This window comes from Copidosoma floridanum, unplaced genomic scaffold, assembly GCF_036245765.1.
Source record: "Copidosoma floridanum isolate Cflo_tuat_1 unplaced genomic scaffold, Cflo_Japanese_pri ptg000006l, whole genome shotgun sequence".
Classification (NCBI taxonomy): Eukaryota; Metazoa; Arthropoda; class Insecta; order Hymenoptera; family Encyrtidae; genus Copidosoma; species Copidosoma floridanum.
Window position 1 is genome coordinate 25239559 of NW_028321883.1, and position 24370 is coordinate 25263928.

The window sequence follows — 24370 nt, forward strand, 5'->3', positions numbered from 1 at the left end:
TCTTACACCCTACACATATTATCATACGTATAGATTTAACTATCAGATAGAGATATTATTATTGTTTCTCGTCTATATCATTGGCTATACTGCGTCACCCCTCCCCGCCCCCCCACACACGCTAACTAAGCGAAAATTGGACTGGCGACAACTATATGTACGTATACATATATGTATAGCCTTTTTTCGGCTATACTTGGAGTGTACGATTTACGATAACTACTTATGAGACGAACCCCCCTTATTTGGCTACAGTTATAGGGATCACGATCACGACTCCCGCCCCCACGACCCCCCTATATTTTGTGCTATCTTTTTAAAGCCCTCTGCTGTTTACGACGTGGATATTATCAAAAAAAAAAAAAAAAAAACGTCCAATATTTTCTCATCGTCATTACTTTTATCGGTATCACTACCATTATATTACTGTTGAATGGCCTTTTGGCGCGTGATTTATTCTCGAGTGGCTTTTTTCTCGGAGAATATCATCGAGACGGGCAAACGAAGCGAATAAATGGCCCTTTTTCATCGATTTACAACTCGAGCAAACTCTGCGAACGACGGTAGATTCACGGACGATTGATCCGGGACCGATGGCTTTGTTTTAATTACATCCAAGTGGATGTATATATATAGCAAGAAAAGTGCCTCCGAAGAAACTGAAGCGCCGGTGTGAATGTTGTTCAACGTAACGTCGATTTTACTGACTAGTTAAATTGGCCCTCGGCGTGAATTAATTGTCTTTCGCGGTAAAACGATCGTTTTACGCAAGTGGCGTTTGACTCGTATGTTTTTCGATCTCTCGACTTTTTTTTTTTTTTTTTTTTTTTTTTCTTTGATCGATAATTTACTAGGTGTTCACCTATAATGGAGTTTTAATAATATATATGTCAATGACATTGGCAGTGATAGTAATATAAGTGACGATGACAGCACATCGTGCGAACGATATCGATTTGTGTAAAATATCAGCCTTCTGTCGTCGTCGTAGATTTAATTTTTTTTTCTTTCTTTTTTTTACGTAATGTTATATTATGTGTATACGGTTAGAAGAATTAGATGAAAAGGGGACTGAAAACACGTCGATGAAAAGTGAAAAAAATGGCAGTTAAAGGAAATCCGCTGAAATATATGTATATCCTTACGAAGCTCACCGGCGTTTGATCGATCGATCGGTATCGTGTCTTTTTGTTTTTTTGGTAGTCGACAAATTTACAGATTACATTGCCACAGTATCGTAGGGTGTGAGGAGTCCTGCGTGGTTCCCGAGACTGCAGCTGCTTTGCTTCCCGCTTTCGTTTCTGTGGAAAAGAAAATCGAGCACACAAGCGCTGCCGTTAGATCGTTGCACAGTTACCAGCGCCAAACAACTCTATACATATGACACATTGTGAAATATTTTTTATACTTTGCAGCAATATTTGTATACTCGATACTCGTTGATGCTATGATGAAGAAAAAAAAAATTTGATACGCGTAAGTGGTGCGAATTTTTTTTTTTTTTTTTTCACTCACGTGATGTAATTTCCTGATTGATGATTCAGAGATGGATGAAACGGAGTGACTCGCAATACAAAATTAATATACTCGTGACAAACATAAAAAACAACGTATAGGTGCATATTGAGAGCTGCATGCGAATTTCGACTCCAAATGATTTTTTTTTTTTTTTTCTCTCTTACCAAATAAAGCGAAAAAGCTGATGAGGTTGATTGCATGCGTATACTGGGTGTACATTACACGTGGGATTATGATAATGACTTACATGATTGACAATTTTATGATTGCCCCGTGATTTACGTGATGTAATGATGATTCATAAAAAAAAGAGCTTTCTTACATGATTTTTAATGTAAATGATGGTTTCGTACCTGGAGAAGTACAAGAAAGCCCCTTTTTTGGCGTAACAATAAAACATTATTTGGCCTTTAGTCACAAATTTTAGTCACACACGTTACGTTCAATGGGTTAGGACAAGTTAATAAATATTAGTCACGCAATTGGTATAATTAAGCTCATCGTTTCGAAGGTACATTTATCTGCCCGTATTATTCAAATGTGAAATTGCGTTTATATTGATTCGGTGGTAAACAATTGTCCGGCAACAACGTAGGTACACGATACAGGTTTGTTATAATTTTCAAAAAAAATTTACAATTAAATCTCGTACGAAAGAAAAGTGACCGAGAAAGTATGTAAGAAGACTACATAATTATGTACATTATATTGTGACTCGCGATTATTCGTCGCATACCCTGGTATATTTACTAACCTTTCGATGAGCTTACGCATTTCTTCGGCTGTCTTGGTATCCTTGCCGTGAGAATTTGCTGTAATGACAAAAACAAGAACACAAACCAATTGATACACTACTACAACACAACTACGATACGGGCACATTTAACAGATGGTGATCATCGCATGCATCTATACATAAGTGGCATATAAAGATCTCGTCTTTATATATATATATATATATATATATTATATTCCAAATCCTGCAAAAAAAAAGGGTTATTTCGTTTTTCTCGAAGCGCATGCAAGCCAATTTTATTCAAATTTCACTAAAGCGTCCAATATTGTTGGTTGATGCTCATGGATATTAAAATATAATGATGAAAGCAATACGATTGACCATTTTTTTTTTTTTTTGTTTTTCGACAAATTTAAAAACAAGCCATAGCAAATAAAAACTGTGATGAAAATCGGCGATTTAAAAAAAAAAAGAAAAATGAAAAAACTGCTGGTAGTGCTCGTTTAAGCGTATAATTTCGTGCAAACACATATTTCGACGTTTCTTCTAAAGATGTGGGGAAATAATAGAGGAAAAAGGTAGAAACGCCTTAAAAAAAAAATGTGCAATTACACTATTTTCAACTTATTTCTCAGTATAAAAATACTCTTCGCATCTAAATGTAATACTGTTCATCTATAGATTCTCGAATAACATCGATTAATCTACTACGATGGGGGGGGGGGGGAAATGGTTCTACTCTAAAAAACCATCATCTTTGGATAGCTGTAGATCGAGAAGTTGGCAACAAACCGGTACGTATTTCATAGGACATATAAATTATGGTCATGAGGATGTTTTCGTGGGAGGACTGAGACTAACCGGAGTAATTGCGTATGAGTTGGTCGCGGTCGTCCTGGTCATTGATGTCGGTGCTCTCCTTGCTGTCGTTGAAGCTCGAGTTGCTCTGGTCGTGGTTCCTGGGCGGTGGGGGTGGCGGCTCGGGCGAGTTGGACACGGGCAGGTTGCGCAGCGAGCCCACGGACCTACGCCCTACCGAGCCCCGCGAGCCGTAGTGATCGTAGGGCGCCCCGTACTGCCCGTACTGCGACCCGTACTGGTCCTCGTCCGGGCCACCGCAGTTTGCCGGGTCGTCGTACTCGGGCGTAAAGATATTGGTGTTCCCGCCCTGGGAGGGCACGCGCGAGTACCGCGTACCGTTCTGTCTTGGCTGTGGGACGAAATTTCGGGAGGGTATAAATAAAAAAAAGATACTTGAGCCTACGGGCTGGTGTTAGTGCTTGTGGTTACCATCGATTGGGAGCCGGAGCGGCTGTGGGCCGAGGAGTTGGCTGGGTGCCCGACCGTGGGACCCATCGTGCCCGAGTGGCCGTTCACTGGATGGGGGAACGTTTGGAACTGCATCGCCTTGCTGGGGTCCATCTCCTCGCGGAAGCCCAACAAGTGGAACGTCGCGTACGGACAGATCTCGTCCTCCATGCCTGTGTACAGAGCGGCAGAGTTTTACCGTACAATTGCAAATTTTTTTAACTGTTTCGTATGTACTCTCTCGTGATCTTTCCCACGAGACCGCATTACAGTTATAATCGCCGAGTCGATACGTTTTGGTCCACCAACTGGTGTACACCTCGATATACATATGATTATAAGAAAAAAAGATCGGTAAGAAAAATCGTGTGTGATGATGGAAAAAAAAAAAAAAAAAGAATAAAGATGAAGTGACGTACAGGGAGACCAAGCGACAAGCGAGCGGGACATTGTCATGCATCACACAAATCACTACGTACATACATGTCATGTGTATATCATGTACATTTTGTTTGAAACTTATATAATGGGGTCGGGTGCGATTGGCGGAGTGAAAAATAACGTGGGGAGGGGGGGGGGAAGAAAAATAGATCCGGTTCTTACTTATTATATTTCTCTGACAGATGCAGATCGAGCGTTGCCGTTGCCGATTGTTAGTATCGTACGCACACACAATAAGCTAGTGGTAGTTCCGCCGTGGTCTCTTTTGGTAGAGGAACGAAGAAGAGGAAGAAGAAGAAAAAGATTTAAAAAAGAAAAAAAAAAGACAAGGGTACAAGTGACAAACCTCTGTGGGCCAACTGCTCACTGCTGGCGTGGGGTGGAGGCGGCGGGCATCTCCTTGTTGGCGCGTAGTGACTCAACTCCTCGTACATGTGTCGCCTCGGGTCCCAGGTGGCGTGGTAGCTCCGTACCGAGCCGTTTCTAGCTGTTTTTTTTTTTTATTAAAGACAAACTACAGCCAAATAGTTCTACGTTTTTCTTGCCTGCTGTCTGCTTCTCTCCCTCTCTCGGTTTACCCAAAGTGCCCGTCTTATATATATGTACATGTATGCACTTGCCGATTCGTTACGCGTCTCTACTGGTAAATATTATTTTATCATACCTACTTAGGGTCCACGCTGCTCATAGTTGCTGGCTGATGTTCTTTATTTTACACAGCACTATGCACACAGCACGTGTATCTGTAGGCAATGTAACGTCGGGTGGATGTGCGACTTTTTTTAATTGATTGGAAAAAAAAAGAAAAAAAAAAAAATGTACTTGACCACGTGACATTTAGGGATCGTAACATAGGTATAAAGTATGAAAAACGCATGCTGTCCCATCGTGTTGTGTATAATGCGAGTCAAAATTTTGGTTTTTTTTTTTTACAAGACAATGAATTGTACGAAAATGAATCTGATGTATTTGGTTGGTGGGAGGGAGCAAAAAATATTGTTCGCAACATATAGACATACGCAAAGAAACAGTGAGAAAAACAATATAGCAACTTGGGTAGAATTGTATTGTTGTATAATATGTGTATTGCAGTCAGTCTAGCGTAGATCGGTAGGTGGGGGAGGACTACATTGTCTATAAGAGTGAATATCATGCCAAGATAAGTGATAATTGCAGTTTACGTACGTATCCGTTGTTATTAATTTTTTTTTTTTTTTCTATCCGATGATCATTGCTACAACAAAGCGTCGAACTTACTTATGACCGTTCCGCGTTTGATGCGGTCGCAGGTGTTGTAATTCGATCCGGGCACGGGTGGCAGTTTGCGATTAGGCGGCGCGATGTAGCCCAACTCATCCCGTAGGTCCGGTCTTCTCTTGTCCAGGGTAGCCCCGACCACTCCGGTTTGCTGATACACCACGTCGTCTACAAACACATTGAACCATCGCAATGCGATAAATACATTGGAAAAAGAAAAGAAGAAAAAAAAAAAAAAAACAGCGCGAAAGATGAGGAGAAAAGGGGGGGGGGAGTCCATGTGTGCGGTTTACATTGGCCCTCGTAATATTTCTCGTCGGACGAGGAGATGCCGCGCAGCCGAGTCTGCTCGGGGCCGCCGCCCTTCCTGGACAGAGCGACGCAAATGACGACGATGCCGACGATGATGACGACTACGGTTGCCCCGACGGGCACGATCACGTTGATGTCCAGCCAAAGCGGCAGCCAAGGGAACAGCCTCCTGACGTCGGTGTCGTGGTTAAAGTCCTTTTCCGTGTCCCCGGTAGCACCGCTCAGTATGGGCGGGGCGATCGTGCCTACATTGTGACGATCGCACGACAGGGGCAACAAAAACATACAAACGAGGAAAGGTGATTAGTGAATCCGACCCACCTTTCTCGTCGTCGTGATCCTTGCCCTTGAGGACGCAGATCACGATGACCGCCACGATAATGACGAGCACGGCCGCGACGACGGGCACCACCAGATTCAGGTTGGCCATGAATATTCTCATGGGATCGTCGCCACTGCTGTCCCCGCCGTTTACGTCCGGGAGCTCGCGGGCCGGCGCAATGGTGCCTAAAACCAAAACCAACCCTCAGTTTTTTTTTTTTTTTTTTCTCAATCCCGACGTCATTGCGTTAGACATTTATTGCCACCATTGACGCCGGCCACGCACAAAAGCTCTCCCTCTTACATATACAACAACTGTCCCCACGTCAGTCTCGTGTGTGACTTACTTCCGGTTATGGTGAGGGTGGCAAACTCGTACTCGGCGACGGCGAAGCCCGCGTTGTTGTGCGCGGTCACCCGAAGGTGATACCAACTGGCCGGGTCGAGGTCCATCACGACAAAGTTACCGCCGGGCTTGACGTTGTTCGACACCTGGTTCCACTCTTGCTGGTGCCTAAGGGAGACACGTGCGCAATACATATATAGTTTTGTATATACATATATACATGTTGTGAAAAATTGTGATTGAACGTACTTTTTTTTGTGCTCGACGACAAAGTAGAGCATGGGACAGCCACCGTCGGACCAAGCGTGGAGGTGCAGGGTTATGCTCTTGGTCGACACTTCGATGAACCTCGAGGCCTCGGGTATTATGGGTTTCGAGCCCTTTGTCCGGGTGTTTAGTATATCGGAGGGCTCGCCCATGCCGATCCTACGTCAAACCATGGTAAAAGTTTTTTTTTTTCCTCATCACGCGTCCAATGTAAATCTGTACTCACGCGTTGTAAGCGGTAACGTAGATCTGGTAGCGGGATCCACACCATAGGTTTTCCAAAGTGTACTTGAGGGCTATCGAGCTTATTTGCACGGTCTCCCAGTCCCCAAATTCCGGTTTGTAGTGAATCGTGTAGCCGTGAATCGGCGCGTTGTCGTTGGGATGCGGACGCAGTTTCATCGTTATGGAGTTCGTGGTCGTGGCGGTGAGCGTCACTTGGGGCGAGTGCGGTGGAGCTGCAATTGGGACGTAACACATATGATTTCATGACCACATGGTATGTGTTGTTTTTGGCTCTCGAATGAAAAATTACCGTGTACAACGAGCTGGTGGGTGACGGTGTCGTGTCCGAAGGTGTTCTCGACGTAGCACGAGTACTCCCCGGCGTCGGTGCGATCGACCTCTTTGATGAAGAGCGAACCCTCGGGTAGTTGTCGTAGTCTGTCGGTGGGCGCGAGTTTGACGCCACGTACCTTCCAGGTGACCTCCGGCGCGGGAACGCCCACTGCGAGGCACGGCAATTTCACGTCCTCCTTGTACGTTGCGACGAATTTGTCGTCGAAGGATGCGATTTTCGCCGGTACTTGAAAATATAAAAAAAGAGTTTGTGAATACATCGCGGCTTTCCATTGGTAGGGTCACATCGAAGGTGTGATGATTTATTCCCACGTACCACTGGCGCTCGGTGCGAGATTCACGATCTTGGACAGCTGGCCTTCGCCAATGTTCGTGCTGGCCGTGACCCAAAAGTCGTAGCGGCGTTTCTCATCGAGGCCCGAAATCTCGTGGGTCAACTGGTTCGGGGGGACCTTTTGGCTGGTAGGTTGCTCCGTGTTGTTGGCTTTCGTGTAAACGATGTACTGAGAGATGACACCGTTCGGCTGGGAGGGCGGACGCCAAGACACCAGGATCGAATCGGCAGACATGACCAAGGCTTTTATGGCCGTCGGAGCTTCGGGAGCTGTATGAAAAAAAAAAAAAAAAAAAAAAAAGAAATGTTCAATCATTAACAAGTAAAAAAAGAGGGGGAAAAAAAGAGCTCAAGCCTCACCGTCTTGTTCGGTTTGGCAGTGGATGGGGGCGGACTTGACACCATCGCCGCCCGAGGTGAAAGCAAGGATCTGCATGCTGTAGTTGGTAAACTTCTTCAAGCCGTGGAGTATGGTCTCGCTCGACGAAGTGATTTTCGTGTCCTTGGTGTTCTCGTCGTGCCAGGACTCGGAGGGCCCGTAGATTATCTGCACGGGATGACGAGGAAAAAAAAAGTATACAGCTACAACCAGTTCAAAAGCTTATTATGCAATGTGATATGTTGCGTCTCACCTTGTAGCCGGTAATGACACCATTGGCGGCGGCCAACGGAGGCGACGACCAAGACACGCGAATCGTCTGGGAGGTGAGGGTCGTGCAGGTGGTGTCGTGGGGCGGCTGCTCGGGCACACCCTCGGCCGTGTGCTGCCTGCGCTCCTCAGTCATCGGGCCCGAGCCCACCTTGTTGAACGCCTGCACGACCACGCTGTACTGGGTGTACGTCTTGAGGTTCATGATCTGCAGGTGGTGCTCTTTGCCGTCCTCCTTCGAGAACTCGACCGTCTCGAACATGTACGGCTTGTCGGAGGAGGCCAGCCTGTAGCCCACGTAGTACCCCAGAATCTCCCCGTTCCAGTCGTCCCGTGGCGGTGGCTTCCACGACACCTGCACGAAATAACAACAAAGTAGTGTTACAGGTATACTATATAGTTGATGAAACAGAAAATGGAAGGGTGATTTAAATGGTACCTTGAGAGTGTGCTGGTCGAGCGCGTCGACCCTGACGGAGCTAGGGGGGCCCGAGGGGGCTTCCTCGGCGGTGATGATGGTGACCGTGTCCGAGGGCTCGGAGGTGCCGATCTCGTTTTCGGCGACGATCCTCAGGTGGTAGGTCGTCGCGGGCTTGAGGTTGAACACCCCGGCGACGTTCTGCTGGGAGCCAGGCACGACGACTCTGTCAATGTCCGTCTCCCACGAGCCCTTGCTTATCTTGTACTCGATCATGTAGCGCTTGATCGGGCTGTTGCCGTCGTACGGGGCTGCCCACGACAGTTGTACCGATCGCCCGGACTTGTCCAGCACTTTCAGGCCGTACGGGACCTCCGGCACCTCTGCGAATCGTCAATTGTGACGTTTAGACAATGTCGAGGGGAAAAGGGATTTTTAGTAACAAACCTTGGATGATCATGTTGATGCTCGTGTCGTCGCTGCCGAAGGCGTTGGTCGCGACGCAGGTGAACAGAGCCGAGTCGCTTCTTTCGGTCCGTTTGATGCTGAGGTCCGACAGGACGCCGTTGGCCATTATTTCCTCCCTTATGGTGTAACGAGAGTCGCTCTTCGGGTCGAGTCTCTTGTTGTTCATGTTCCACAGTATGCCGATCGGCTTCTCGCCCTGGGCCTCGCACTGCAGTACCGCCGGCTCGCCGCGACGGGCCGTCTGGTTGCGCAGTTTTATGTCAAAGTGCGGTGGAGCTGAATCGGTTTGGTTTTTAGAATTTTCCTTTCTCTTCGGCTCTTTATTCTGTTTCATCGTTAACATTTGTGGCTATATGCATACCTTGGACAGATATCAGTATGACGGCGGACAGGCCCGAGCCGATCCCGTTGACGGCCTCGCACAAATAGTAGCCCTCGTTCGTCTTTTGGATGTTGTTGATCATGAGGGTGCCGTCCTCAACGTTGATGTCGGGATTGTTGAGCTTCAGGTCCGTGTAATCCCCGGGAGTGTCCCCTACAACGATAAATCGTTATCGGTTTACCTACCGATTTTCAACCAAAGTTCGGTAAGTGTAAGAACGTGTACTCACCGGCGGCCTTTTTCCAGGTGACTTGAGGCTTGGGGAAGCCGTCGGCCTTGCACTCGACGCGCGCGTCCGAGCCTTGGGCGAAAGCTTTGTCGGTAGGTTCGAGTATCCAACGTGGGGGTACTGCGGCCACACGAGACAGATGAAAGTTAGTACATAGTCCGGGTTTTTTTTTAACTAATTGGTTTAGCGATACTACATGCGTCGTTTTGCAAGAGAGCCAGTTAAAATTCGAGGAGGCCAAGAACTTTGAGGTTTTCGTATAGAATTGGTTGTTATTGAACAACATCCAAAGCAAAACTGTATTTTGAAAAAATTATACAAATACTGTTCAAATGACTTTTTAAAAATTAAAAATTTACGTTCGTTTTCATCAAATGATGATGAAGTTATCGTGATAGCTTAGAAAACCAACAATTATTCCCTTGGACGACGTTTTTACAGTTGCGAAAGTAATTCTTGAAATATTTTCAAGAGTTCTTAGCCCCTCGGATAAATGGTACCGTTAGTATTCGCATCATTCCAGCTTATCAGTTTCAAGTCAATTTCAATGATGCTCTTCGAGCGAAAATTACTACTTTGACTGTTTTTTTTTTTTTTCTAAGCACAGTTGACAAATACCGTTCAACCAAATATCAAACAGTAATAATTTTCCCTCGGCGATTTAGTTGTGCAAGTATGTACGAAGCGTCTGCAGTTCGGTGCGATTTCATGAACGAGGTTGCTGTTAATTTCACTCGACGGACAATCGCTTGCGTTATCGTTTTTCCAAAGAAACAGACCATTCGTACAAGCTTTATTTTGGCGCATGCCTTTTGGAAGAAAAGAACAATTGACTCTCTCGTAAAAGCAGACGCAGTACAGACTTTAGACAGCGCAACCATTGTTAAGAATTGGTTGATCAAACGTCACCCGTCTAAAGCCTGAAGCACTAGAAAAGCCAAAAACACCCACAGAGACTAGAAAAGTGAAAAAGAGAGAGTGAGTGACTCGCATGGCTTGACATGGCATATGGCACGCATGCACATCAGTTATGACAACCTCGAAGCGGCAGCATGCTTGTATTAATCATAGGCCGCAGTAAAAAAAGTGAAAAGCAACGATATATTTTTCGACATGCGGGACGTGGACAAAAATAAGAAAAACAAAACGACGGGAACTCTGGGATTTGGATCTTCTAATCATCTCGGGAATCGGTACGAGAGAGGACGGAGAGAGAGAGAGGAAGGAATACTGCTTCAATGTGAATCGACTCCGCGCTTTTTTTTAAGCCCAACAAATTATTATATCTTTTGCTTTTTTTTCTTTTTTTTTTTTTTTTTTTGTTTTTTTTTTGTTTAAAACACAGTTCTCATTTCACTTGTACTGACAACTTTTTTTGGCTGAAGAATACTTTTGATTTCGGATGGAATGGAATTAAGCTCAACTCGTATCATGTAACACATTACACTACTCTCATCTGGATTTCGATGAGCGAAAGTTTCAAAGGAGAAAGAAGTGAACGCACTATTTGGTCATCATCAATGTCATTATCAGTAGGAGGTGACAAAGACATTAACCGATTTAAAAAAAATTTTTTTATTTTTCACATGATTTATGTTTTGCAACAGGTTTGTGTACATACGACGACAAATGGAATCTTGCATGATCGGTACATATATGTATAGGGTAAGTACATACGTAGTTGTATAAGCTACTATTGCTGGCGAATGCTGTCGCATGTTCATTATGCACAATGCGAGATCTTTAGGACGGCATAATAATATATTTTATCTACCATAATGTTGCAAAGAATCGGCACGCATGGGGATGATAGTAACAATAACAATAATAATGACAATAGCTGAACGTATGAGAAATAAACATAAGACAATGAAAGCATCGAGATGTACATTTTTACAATGTTATTCGTGTGTATTATACTTTTTCTATGTGTGTCTACATGTATTGAAGAAGCGTCAAGTGAGTTTTCAGGCACCAGTTTTTTTCTTTCTTTAACGTATACGCAATCATATGCATAACGGTCATATATTTTTTTTTTTTTTTTTTTTTTTTTTACATACGAACCCATTGGTTTCATGTTGCTAAATGCTGTATATTTTTAAATGACCACTCATACGAATATTAAAATAAAATGACATTCTTCGTAATCTTGTTTAATACATACATACAATTGAACTGCGAAAAGTCGAAAGTGTAGAAGAGAAAGAGAATTAGAAGAAGAAGATAAGACGTGGTGATGGCAAAAATAATAAAGTGAAGTATCGTAAGCGGCATCCAAGTAAAACGAGTACAACGTGATGCAATCGTCATTCATTTGTCAAGTAAGCATTTTTCATATATATATTATAATAATGTATAAAAGTGAGTTCAACCGAATACGGCGGTATATATATATTATGTACAAAAGAAAGAAAAAAAAAATAGAAAGCAAAATACTGATGATAATAATAATAATAAAAGGATCGAGCGACCATATAGTAATGAAAATAATAATAATCGGGCCATCGCCATAATAAATAATAATAATAATAATGATATTATGGTGAATAATGAAAACCAAAGAACCTTGCGAGTATATTATAATATACGCATACAGAGACAGACAATAGCCAACCACAACCTAACCGTAAACTCGTAAGGTGGCGTGGTGGGTGTCGTTGCAGCAGTGATTAACCGCGTAACACGTGTAATTGCCGCCGTGATAAGGCTCTACTGGATCGATGAGCAGTATGCTCGAGCGCGGCCCTACTTGGCTGATTCTGTAGCCGATGGACGAAGTCGGGGATAACGTCTTGCCCCCGTACGCCCAGTTGATCTCGAGACCAGCTGTGTCCCCGACCAGCACCATACACGTTAACTGTGCCGTTTGACCGGCGTATATTTCCTGATCCCCAAAATCGAACGGAGTGATGCGTGGGTGAACTGCAAATAATCCAATCCACCTGAATCGCTCGACAATTTTTTTTTTTTTTTTTTTTTTTTTTTTTCATATCTTTTTTTCCCCCCATTTGCCTTCAATTATTTACTTTTCTTTTCTCACGTTCAGCTCTACCTTATGTGGTTTTCGATTTTATTGCTTTGTTATTTGCGGTCCATCCATCTTTACGTCACGCTCGTACCATACGATTTCAATGTGAATGAGTCATTAAAAAAAAAAAAAAAAAAAAAAAAAAAACTCTTCTCTATTGCAAACAATATGAGAAGATTGTCAAGGGAAATAGTATAGACACTGACTAATTTTGGAAAGACTGTGTTATACAGCACGTGGACACTGGTTTAAAGAAAAATAAAAGAAAAAAAAACCATAATTCTACATGATACACATTATTTTTAAATCGTGTATTGAATTTTTAAGATTTACTGGAAAAAACTACCCACTGTTGTAAAACAATAATAATAGCAATAAGTATATACGCATACAAATACGAAGCTTGAAATTAATATATAACAACAAAAATAGATACTGACAATAACAGAAGTGGTAAACGATGATGCACTGAACTATAATAACAGAGTATAGAATTAATCGAAGAAAGTCACTGAATTTGGTATATTATACATGTCTACGTAGATTTGTAATGAAAAAAGTGTGAGTATATTTCTGTATTCGAGTGCACATATGTAGGTACCGTTGACTTTGAGATAGGCGCTATGCCTGACGTGACCAGCGGGGCACGGTGGGCAGGTAGCAACGCACGCGTACTCCCCGGCGTGTTCGCCCTTCACGGCTGGTATCGTGAGCGCCGACACACGATCTCCCATATTGGTTATTTGTACTTGATCGTCGACTTCAATGTGACGCCCATTGAAGTACCACTTGAGGGGCGCCGAGGGCGCGTCGCCCTTTATCACGGCGCAGTGAACTATTATTAGGCTTTGCTCGTCGACACCGTTTTCGTGGAAGGCAAACGGCTGTAGTTGCGGTACGACTGCAAGGCAACAAAAGATAACGCGCGTATCGACAATTTTTTTTTTTTTTGCTCCCGAGAGTTACCGCGTGTTTATTAAGAATCACATCCTAGATCCTTTTTTTTCCTATGGCTGTCTTGGTTGTCGCAATTTTCTTTTTTTCAACCGAGCGGAGTCACAAAGAAATAATTAAAAATCGGCCTATAAGACGGAAGATCGGTATCATTTCTACGATGAAATATACGTTCGTACCTATACAGTATCATGCAGTGTTGGCTACGTATTCCAAATTACGGATAAAAAAAAATTATGTATAAATAATAATAACAACATAGGTGATATTGTTCATCTGGCACAGTTATTACACATGCGTGATACGGACGTGAGAAATGAAAATAAAGTATGTATGTATACTTTGAGAAAAAGCATAATGTTGATAATGATAAACACCGTTAACGATAAGCTCGGCCGACAATTGTTGTTTTCCTCCAGGATTTGAAACGGTACAAGTATAGGTGCCGGCGTGCGAGGCTTGGACCGATCCAATGCTCAATATGGCACCGCGTTCGCCAAGATCCAGTACCGATATACCGGAGTGCGGGGATATCGAGTGGCCGTTAAAGGTCCATTTGAGCAACAATGGCTGATCCCCTTCGATTACGGCGCAAGGCACAGTTATTACCTGATTCGAATTAAGCGGCCCGTCACCCAACGAAAATGGCAGTAATTTCGGCGGAACTGAAAAATAATACAAGACAATCAGGTGTTTTCTTTTTTTTCCCTTGTCTTTCGCACCCCACGTATTTAAATCTTGGGGCGAGATCCTAATGTCATACTGCGTTAAGATTACTGATGTGATGCCACGAACCAAAAAGAATGTGAAACTGTACAATCGAGAATCAAAATTATAAAGTTTGTTCGATGCAACAGTACCTAAATTGAAAAAGTATCGATCGATACAGCGAACAGATGCAACTAGTGCTTTGTGGCCCAAGGAATTTGAGCGGATGAAGAATCATAAAAATACATCTATTCATGTCTTCTAGAACTAAAAATATCGATGTATCCTACAATTTGGACAGTACAAAAAATGATGAACTTATTCCTCGTGTGGTGTTCACATCTAACAGGATTTCATTGGCAAATGGTTTTTTAGGAGTAAGGATTTAAAAATGGCAACAAATAACACGGGCAAGCTACAATTGGGTGATCATTCGATCACTCAGAGGTACCATTGACGTTCAAGACAGCCGAGCGAGTCGTCGAGCCCGCGATATTTTCCGCTTGGCACGTGTACACCCCCGAATGGGCTGCTCCAACGGATTCGATGCTCAATTGTTTTCCACGTTTTCCAAGATTCGATATGACAAGGTCAGTGCGTTTTTCGTCAATCGGTTCGTTTTGGAACAGCCAATTGATGGTCATGGGTAGATCGCCTTTGATGATTGCGCACGTTACCGAGGCGATATCGTAGGCGTTTAGAGGCTCGTCGCCGAAGGTAAAAGCACCAATTTGTGGGGCAACTGTTGTTGGAAAAGTTAAAATTTTTTTTTTTTAGATATTAATACTGGTATGAGATACGATGTTTGATAAGTTGTCTAGTATTTTATTTATAAATATTTTATCTACAAACCTAGTTTTACTTAGAAATGAGATATGTAAGCTTAATTTAATTAATTTTCCTGAATTTTTGAAGTAACCTTACTATTTACGGAGGCCTAACTCGGCAACAAAATTTTACACGAATGGGAGATCAAAAAAAGAGATATTGTAAAGAAACAAACAGATTACAATTAATTTTTATGCGTTACAACTTTTACATGGTAGAGGTAAAATTAGTGTAGTACAAGTGTTCACAAACATAAATTTTTTTACTCACGGTTAAGACGTTTTTAGTGCACACAAATAAATAATTAATACACAGTATTTAAATCAGGAATGAGTGAGAATTGATAGAAACAAACATCGGATTGTAATTGTGGTTTGGAAAACTTTGGGTGTGACAAAACGGTTATCGAGCAAATATCGAAAATTTTTTCAATTATTTCAATACCATTGACTGACAGGATTGCACTTCTATCGGAAAAACCTGCAGAATTGGTCGCCCGACATATGTAAGTGCCATCGTGATGGGCAGTCACCGAATCGATATTGAGTACCGATAACTTTTTCCCAGTTTTCGAAACAATAATTCCTGGATGCGACTCGGGTGTAATTTTTTTGCCATTCAGAGTCCATTCGATTTCAATTGGCTCATCGCCTTTTAGAACACTGCACATGGACGATACTTGTTCGCCCCAATTGGCTACTTCTCCAAAACTAAAAGGAGCTATTTGCGGCGGAACTGTAAAGTTGAATGATTCTTTGTCAATTTTAGGTTCACTGATTTACATTTAAAGCAGATATTGAGGGTATTTCTATCTCATAGGTCCAACAGTGTGGTAGTAAATTAAATAAAATTAAATAAATCGGCAATTGTTGTCGAGTCGAGCTATCGTGGCTATGTCCCCTCGTTTTCCTATTCGTATATAAAACCAAAACATAATAACATTAAAACTTTACATGCTGGTTTTTTTTTGGTTGTGTTGAAGTGTATACTTTCGGAAGTGGGGTTTGAAAAAGTAAGTATCCCGTAAAAAAGCCAAGCGAGTCTCAAAACATAGAATGAGTACACAAGATGTAAAAATCATCGAAATTTATTGCTCTAAGTACTACTGTATGTTGCAGGTACCATTGACCGCCAATGTGGTCGAGCGAGATGTTGAGCTCACGCCGTTACCGACAACGCACGTGTACTCTCCTGCGTGTTTGGCTTCGACGGCCTCTATGATCAACTGTTTGGCGCGTTTTCCCGAATTTGTCACGGTAACCCCCGGCAAGGCTATAGGAGCTCCGTTGAACATGAGATCGATTTCGATCGGCGGGTCTCCTACGATGACTGCGCAAGTGATTGTCGCCATCTCGAATGCGTTCAGTGGCTCTTCACCAAAGGTAAAACCCATGCCGATTTGCGGAGCGACTGGTAGAAACATTGTGCATCGTGTTAATTTTTTACTTTACCTATCATTAAAATTTGTTACTCGTAAATATTTATTATTATTACTTTTTGTTGATTAATCTGTTGTCACAGATAAGTAATTGGTTTACAAAAAATTGATTTTTTCAGTTTATACCCTTTTTATCATACCTTTTAACACACTGTTTATGAGGATGATCAGTAGACAAACTTAGCTTAAATGGAGCCAGGGAGGTGTAAGTATTAATTTATACCTAAATCTATAAATATATTTTAAGGACCCTGATTAATTAAAGTATTTTCTTCCTCAGCCTTCCTAGTAACCTTTCATCCGTTTCTGTCAACAGTTGTTTATAAATTGTTTCTTTTTTCTGATATTTCTTTTTTACGATTCCTCCATATATTATCAACGCCATAAAGAAATTATAATGGATATCTTGAAAAAGCATCAATTTTTGATTTTTCGTAAAATCAGTAAATATTAGTAATTTTATTATTGACGCTTCAAAGTTTTTATACAGATTCTAATTCAATGAATTATTTAGAATGAAATGATATTTTGTTTTTCAGATGTAACTTCTTTACCTACATTTATTTTTTGTTGCACATCTCCAAAATATTAATACTATTCACTCCGTTGGGTAATTTGTTGTTGTCAGAGTGATTTATATGTATATATTATAATGAAAAAATTGTAGTCGAATATACAAGGAGTTGGTGGTTCAAAAGAGGTACTCCATCGGCTCTCAATCTCCATTGCATAGGTACACAGAAATACATTCGTGGATAAAAATTGTGACAAGTTAGGAGTTTCTGATCCAAACAAACTAGCTGCAGCTAATGATACATAAAAAAAAAAAAAATGTATGAAAAAAAAACAATAAAAAATAATTTTAAAAATTAAACCATCCAAAAAATACAAGAAAAAGATTAAATTTCATTACTTTCGATTGAGAACCATACCGTTAACGGACAAGGTTGCCGATCTAGTCGTCGATCCTGCAACGTTAGAAGCTGCACAAATATATTCACCTACGTGTCTCGCGCCGACCGACTCGATCGTCAATTGTTTCGTGCGTTTACCCGTTTCGCTTACAATTTTATCGGACTGCAAAGCATCTATCGGCTCATTGTTAAACATCCAAATGATATCTAGGGGTAAATCTCCTTGCACTATGCACGTCAAAGAAGCTGTATCACCGGCATTGAGCGGCTCACTGCCAAATGAGAATATGCCTATTTGAGGGGCGACTGGGAAGGAAAAAAAAAACAAGAGTATTATTTTTTAACGCTTACACGTTTATCATTTGAAATTGTGAAAATTTACGCTATTTGCAAAGTTGAAATAATTTTGGCTAAGAGAATAGGGAATATTCACTTATTTCCCAGTGTGAAGAGGGGGGGTCTGTGACTTCCAATTTTGGAATACGAGCCTCGCACTGTATGAGTTCAATGATTAATGAAAATCAAATGCTTTTGTCACTTTTAAATGGTGAATAAGACGTTCCAGCATTTTCTTTAACTATAATGTTACCATATCAGCATTGTCAGCTTTTAAGAAGTCGAAAGACCGTGTACTGACTCATTATGGTACGCCAATTACGGGAATCAACAAGTTACTAAAGTGCCGTAATATAGTTTACAAAATACCTTGCGTAAAGTGTGAATAAAGCAACATCTGTGAAAGCTCCAAGATACTGGAGGGAAAAATTGTTACGCATATATTATGATATTATGCATAGCATGAATACGTAGAAGGAAAAAGTTAAAAGGAGGTAATAAAGGAGGTAAATAATAATAAATACATCTATCATTCTGATAGTATAATTTTTACCTAATGAATTAAAAAAATTGTTTGCTATAAATGACTCAGATTCATTTAGTTCCGTATATTTCTTTTTAAAGTACATTAATTTTTTCATCTCTAATGGTCTTTATGTTTACTTTAATATCTATTTCCAATTATTACGATGTTCGTATAGTCGTTTAACAATATTTCTACGGCGTACAGTTTGTTGGATGAAAAGGAACAGTGAGTACGTAGAAAAATGACAATAGATTACGTAAAAAAGCTAAAACTGAGTTATTCAGTCACTCAAAGGTACCATAGACATCCAAGACAACTAATTAAGTCGTTGAGCCAGCGTTATGAGATGATACGTGTCTGTGACTCTATTCTTGTTAAAAGTAAAATTGGTGTAGTACAAGTGATTACAAAAATATAACTGTTTTTCCCACGATTAATGAGATTCACGCACACACAAATAATTACAATCGAATTATGTACAGTATTTAAATTAAGGATCGGTAAGAATTTATAGAAACAAACATCGGATTGTAATTGTGGTTTGGAAAACTTTAGGTGTGACAAAACGGTTATCGAGCAAATATCGAAAATTTGTCAATTATTTCAATACCATTGACTGACAGGATTGCACTTCTATCGGAAAAACCTGCAGAATTGGTCGCCCGACATATGTAAGTGCCATCGTGATGGGCAGTCACCGAATCGATATTGAGTACCGATAACTTTTTCCCAGTTTTCGAAACAATAATCCCTGGATGCGACTCGGGTGTAATTTTTTTGCCATTCAGAGTCCATTCGATCTCAACTGGCTCATCCCCTTTCAAGACACTGCACACAGATGTTACTTGTTCGCCCCAATTAGCTACTTCATCTCCAAAACTAATAGGAGCTATTTGTGGTGGAACTGTAAAATTTAATTATCCGGTTGACGAGGTATTAATTGATTTTTCATGTAAAAAAATAGTAGTTACACGTTAATATCAATTTTAAGTACAGTATATAAAAAAAAATTGGTGACATCTTGCAGTGACCATTTTTGTTCTCAGGATTCGTCTCAATTAAGTAAAGTAATCAGTATTCACATGAGTAGGCTTCGCTTTATCATTATCAAGTGATTACATCGCAAATCATAACTATCTTATTGATCCATATGTATGTACATAGATAACTCTGCTAAAGTTACGAAAACATGGTTATAAGTAAAGCAAGAAAGAAAAATAATTTTTGGCTATGTTTTTTGAAAACCTTAACATGATTATGTGATAGATGTTTAACTTGTATATCTTGATTATGTTGTCTACATATTAAGTACAGTAAAATATCATTTCTCTGGTGTTGGAATTAACAAATTCTGAATCGTTAGGAACACGCTTGATAGAATTTTAAGTTAGATATAAACTTACTAATTTTGGGCTATTATCCAACCGTTTAGGAGGAAAGGAAAAGAAAGAGAATCTGGTAGTTGGAATGAAAATTAGGTGAAAAAAAAATTGTCTAATAGCAGTTAACACACGAAGACGACTTGTAATGTGATTTTACACCACATATTTACCATTAACAACTATAGCTGTTGTGTGACTCGTGGCACCTGCTTGATTTGAAACTGTACAGGTGTACTCTCCGCTATTCTCTGCATTTACAGCTTCGATATCTAATGTGCTTCTGCGTTTGTTTGTCGAAATAGATATGTCAGGTCTGTCTTGCGTATTAATGGGTTGTCCATTAAAGAACCAAGAAAATTCTAAGGGATTGTCCCCAAGGGATACGGAACAGGCGGCTGATATCGATTCACCGGAGTTGACAGGTCTGTCACCTCTATCATTGAATGAAAATGGCGCGATTTGGGGAGCAACTGTGGATGAATAAAATAGAAAAAACTTCCTGACGTTAACAAGTACATTGGCTGTCTAGAGTGCCTTGGATTAAATTGCAATTACATCTTATCCCAAGAGTTTTACAATTGAAACTTATAAAACTTTCAAAGTTTTAATTGTCCATTTATCGAACGGCATAACAGAAATTTAACACATAACTATTGAATGAATAAAAAATGCGCTAAGTAGTGTTACAAAATTTCTAAATTTAAATAATTTCATACAAAGTATATCATAATGTCTTATCTATGTTGATCTAAATATATTTCAAAAGATTTTTTAAATTAAATCTACCAAATAATATTTTGATTCATATGTAGTATCAATTATTTGACTGAACCATTTATGCATTGGTACATGCATTGGTCAATGATTGACATTTGAGTCTTGTTTCACCAATTTTGTCCGTCAGTTAGTTATATCTACATTGAGAAGTTTCTATCGTGCCAATGCGAACGATTTGGCTGCTCAAAAACCAATTCCGTTTGGAAACTGGAAACTAATGTTTACGATACATCTAAGACCACACAGCAATGCGAAACGATTTTTATGCAAGCAGTTTGAAGAGGATTTTATGAGATTAGACAACTTGAAAAAATTTTGAAACTTAATAAAGATGATGCAGTTAAAATTACGGTAGCCTCCCTCGCGCAAACTGCAAGTCAAGCTACACAGTTAAAGTTTAAGCTCCAAGATGGTACAGAAATTGTTACGTATATGCATAACTTAAATACGCATACGAAAAAAATTAAGAACAACTGAAAAATCGTAATCTTGACATTAGATTAACAGATGATATATATAATTATTTTTGTACCTACTACCGATCATTATAATTTAATGAAGTATCTACTCTGTTTTGACGAAAAAAATCCTTAAGCAAACACAGATACGTATTAACAGGGATTTATACTTATTAAAAAGATAAGAATAATTATGTGTGAAAGTCTAGAGGCTTACTTTCGAGGAATACGTTTTACTTTTTTTTTAATATTAATAATTGTATTGACACGTGCAAAATACAAGCTTTGTCAGATTTTCAAAATATTCAGTTATTTCAAGTGTCTTCGAATTATTATTGGTACAAATTATTCTTCATTTTAAATAACAAAGTTAAAAGAATATTCCAGTAACAGTAATTTATCAATTGATTTATTTAGGGCAGTCATCTACGCGTTAAAAAAAAGGGAATAAAGGAAAGAACTGGTAATTGGAGGGTAAACTTGGTGGAAGAAAGACGAGGTTGTCCAACAGTAATGCACCAAGACGATATGTATATTATTATTATTCCACGCCACATATTTACCATTAACAACTATAGCTGTTGTATGACTCGTGGCACCTGCTTGATTTGAAACTGTACAGGTGTACTCTCCACTATGATTTGCGCTTACAGCTTCGATATCTAATGTGCTTCTGCGTTTGTTTGTCGAAATAGATATGTCAGGTCTGTCTTGCGTGTTAATGGGTTGTCCATTAAAGAACCACGAGAATTCTAAGAAATTATTATCCCCGACGGAGATGGAGCACATTGCTGACATCGACTCACCAGAGTTGACAGGTGAACCATCGCCAAATGAAAATGGTACGATTTGCGGTGCGACTGTTGGTTCAAATTTCGATAAAACCTTATGTATCACGTCATTTCATCAAGTACGACTTCTATTTACATAGTGTTTAGTGTATTTATTTGAGTAAAAATGTAATTATACTTTATTCTTCCCAAGAAGTATGCTAGTGAAACTTGTTTAAATATCGATTATTAATTTTTTCATTGTCTCTTACATGCTTTTTATATCAAAGTGTCACCTAATACGAGACTTTGAAATGACACCACTGTTTTCCCCTGTACCAAATTCATATCACCTCGTCGTGCCCTTCAGTAAGAGAGTTTTCTAAACGTCGAAATGAGATATTGTAGTTATTTCTTTTTTGTATAAAAAAAAATAGGTGCAAGCTAATATAATTTAGAAGTAGAGGAATATGATAAAAATTGGTGTCAACCTGCAGTTTGTAAACATTTTTTCTCTAAGGAGGTTTATGCATATTGTAGCGGGATCAGTATTTACATGAGTATCAATACATAATTAACTCATCGTACATCACAACTATCTTGTTGATCTAGACTTTTCTACTAAAGTTAGAAAAATGTGTCTACATTTTTAATGCAAATGACAAAATTCATTTTTCGCTAGTTTCGTTTTGAACGCCTTGACTTTATCGACAATTGTTTAAGCTGTGCATACTTGTTTATGTCATCTACAGCTTAAGTAGTACTAAATTTCATTGCGTTAATATTGGTACTACTAGTTTTGGGCTATTATCCAATCGTTGAGGAGGAAAGGAAAAGAAAGAGACAATGTGGTAATTGGAGGAAAAATTGAGCAGAAAAAAGAAGAGGTTGTCTAATAATAACTAATACACGAAGACGATTTATATTATGATTCCTCGCCACATATTTACCGTTAACAACTATAGCTGTTGTGTGACTCGTGGCACCTGCTTGATTTGAAACTGTACAGGTGTACTCTCCGCTATTCTCTGCATTTACAGCATCGATATCTAATGTACTTCTTCGTTTGCTAGTTGATATTGCTATGTCAGGTCTGTCTTGCGTATTAATGGGTTGTCCATTAAAGAACCAAGAAAATTCTAAGGGATTGTCCCCAAAAGACGCGGAGCACGTGGTTGAAATCGATTCACCAGAGTTGACAGGTCTGTCACCTCTATCACCGAACGAGAATGGTACGATTTGGGGCGCGACTGTTGGTAAGTAAAATGGAAAAAATTTATATATAGGTGATGGGATACAAAATAATTGATATTTTTGCAATGACCATCTTTTGTCCTGAAAAAATTTAAACACAAGAGAAGAATATCAAACGGTATTTCTATGGGACTGTAAGTTACTGTATTATCATCAGTATTCACATAAATCATCTACATAGCTATTTAAGTTACTAAATCGTGTATAATTCTAACGCAAATGAAAATATATTAGTTTCCATCACTTATGCGCATCTCCACTACGTCGATCATCGAGGCCAAGGGTTTAGTCAACGTCGAAATGTTGAACTTATATATTTAGGGCCATTATCCAAGTGTTTAGGGGGAAAGGAAAAGATGAAGATAATTTGGTAATAGGAATGTAAATTAGGTGGGAAGAATATAAGGTTGTTAACTAGTAATTAATACACAAAGACGATTTATATTGTGATTCCTCGACACATATTTACCGTTAACAACTATAGCTGTTGTATGACTCGTGGCACCTGCTTGATTTGAAACTGTACAGGTGTACTCTCCGCTATGCTCTGCATTTACAGCTTCGATATCTAATGAGCTTCTGCGTTTGAGTATCGATATCGCTATATCGGGTCTATTTTCAGTATCAATACGTTCTCCATTGAAATACCACGAGAATTCTAAGGGATTATCCCCAAGGGCTACGGAACACGTGGTAGAAATCGACTCACCAGAGTTGACAGGTCTATCACCGAATGAGAATGGCACGATTTCAGGCGCGACTGTTGGTAAGTAAAATGGAAAAAAATTCATTACTATGGCTATCAGGTGTGCCTTGTGTTCTCGAAAAAAGTTCAAAATTGAAAATTTCTATACTCCATTTACGGGATGACATTGCATACACTTGAAGCAAAGTTTAATCACAGTTTGTTATCTTTACTTCAATTTTTATTCAATTACTGTGATGATTAGAGATTAAAAAATTTTCTTAGTAAAGTTTTTACAAAGTCTTGGATAGTTCCATTCAAATCATGTTCGCGTGCCTTATCTTTATTGTTTCTATTTTAATTTGAATGATTTGTTTCATCCGTTGCTATACTTGAAAAGAGACTGGGAAAAGACTATCTTATAAAGCCCTATGACAACTTTATGTGATCTGATCGTGCATCTTGAGCACCAATAATTTCTTGGAGCTTTATAATGAAAAGAGATATATTTCTTTTCATGGTACAGAAAGTAATAGCGAGTTGTGACTGAAAAGACTTGATCACAAGTAATAAAATTAAATGGGTATTCCCGTGCAACTTCAAGTCACTATATTGTCATTAATATTCACATGATACACTTATAGCTCAATTAGTTACAAAATTGTGTATATTTCTAAAGCAAATAAGACTAATAGTTTTCCCCACTGATGCGCATCTCCTCTACGTCGATCATCGAGGCCGAGGGTT

General features: G+C 39.9%; 1 protein-coding gene across 1 annotated transcript in view; it reads right to left on the bottom strand.

The window, feature by feature from the left end:
- Positions 1–364: 364 nt before the first annotated feature.
- Dscam1 (Down syndrome cell adhesion molecule 1) overlaps positions 365–24370 on the bottom strand; it is a 54679-nt gene continuing 30673 nt past the window's right edge. Inside the window, exons 11-29 of the mRNA XM_089598871.1 lie at positions 18908–19201; positions 9566–9685; positions 9316–9489; positions 8934–9230; positions 8508–8869; positions 8052–8423; positions 7780–7966; positions 7402–7689; positions 7042–7311; positions 6733–6964; positions 6489–6665; positions 6241–6407; positions 5554–5817; positions 5261–5428; positions 4350–4490; positions 3545–3735; positions 3116–3464; positions 2273–2330; positions 365–1301 (exon numbers count right to left, since the gene is read on the bottom strand). Coding sequence (XP_089454997.1) covers positions 1220–1301; positions 2273–2330; positions 3116–3464; positions 3545–3735; positions 4350–4490; positions 5261–5428; positions 5554–5817; positions 6241–6407; positions 6489–6665; positions 6733–6964; positions 7042–7311; positions 7402–7689; positions 7780–7966; positions 8052–8423; positions 8508–8869; positions 8934–9230; positions 9316–9489; positions 9566–9685; positions 18908–19201 — 4193 coding nt within the window. The 3' untranslated portion in view covers positions 365–1219. The remainder of the gene's footprint in view (positions 1302–2272; positions 2331–3115; positions 3465–3544; positions 3736–4349; positions 4491–5260; positions 5429–5553; positions 5818–6240; positions 6408–6488; positions 6666–6732; positions 6965–7041; positions 7312–7401; positions 7690–7779; positions 7967–8051; positions 8424–8507; positions 8870–8933; positions 9231–9315; positions 9490–9565; positions 9686–18907; positions 19202–24370) is intronic.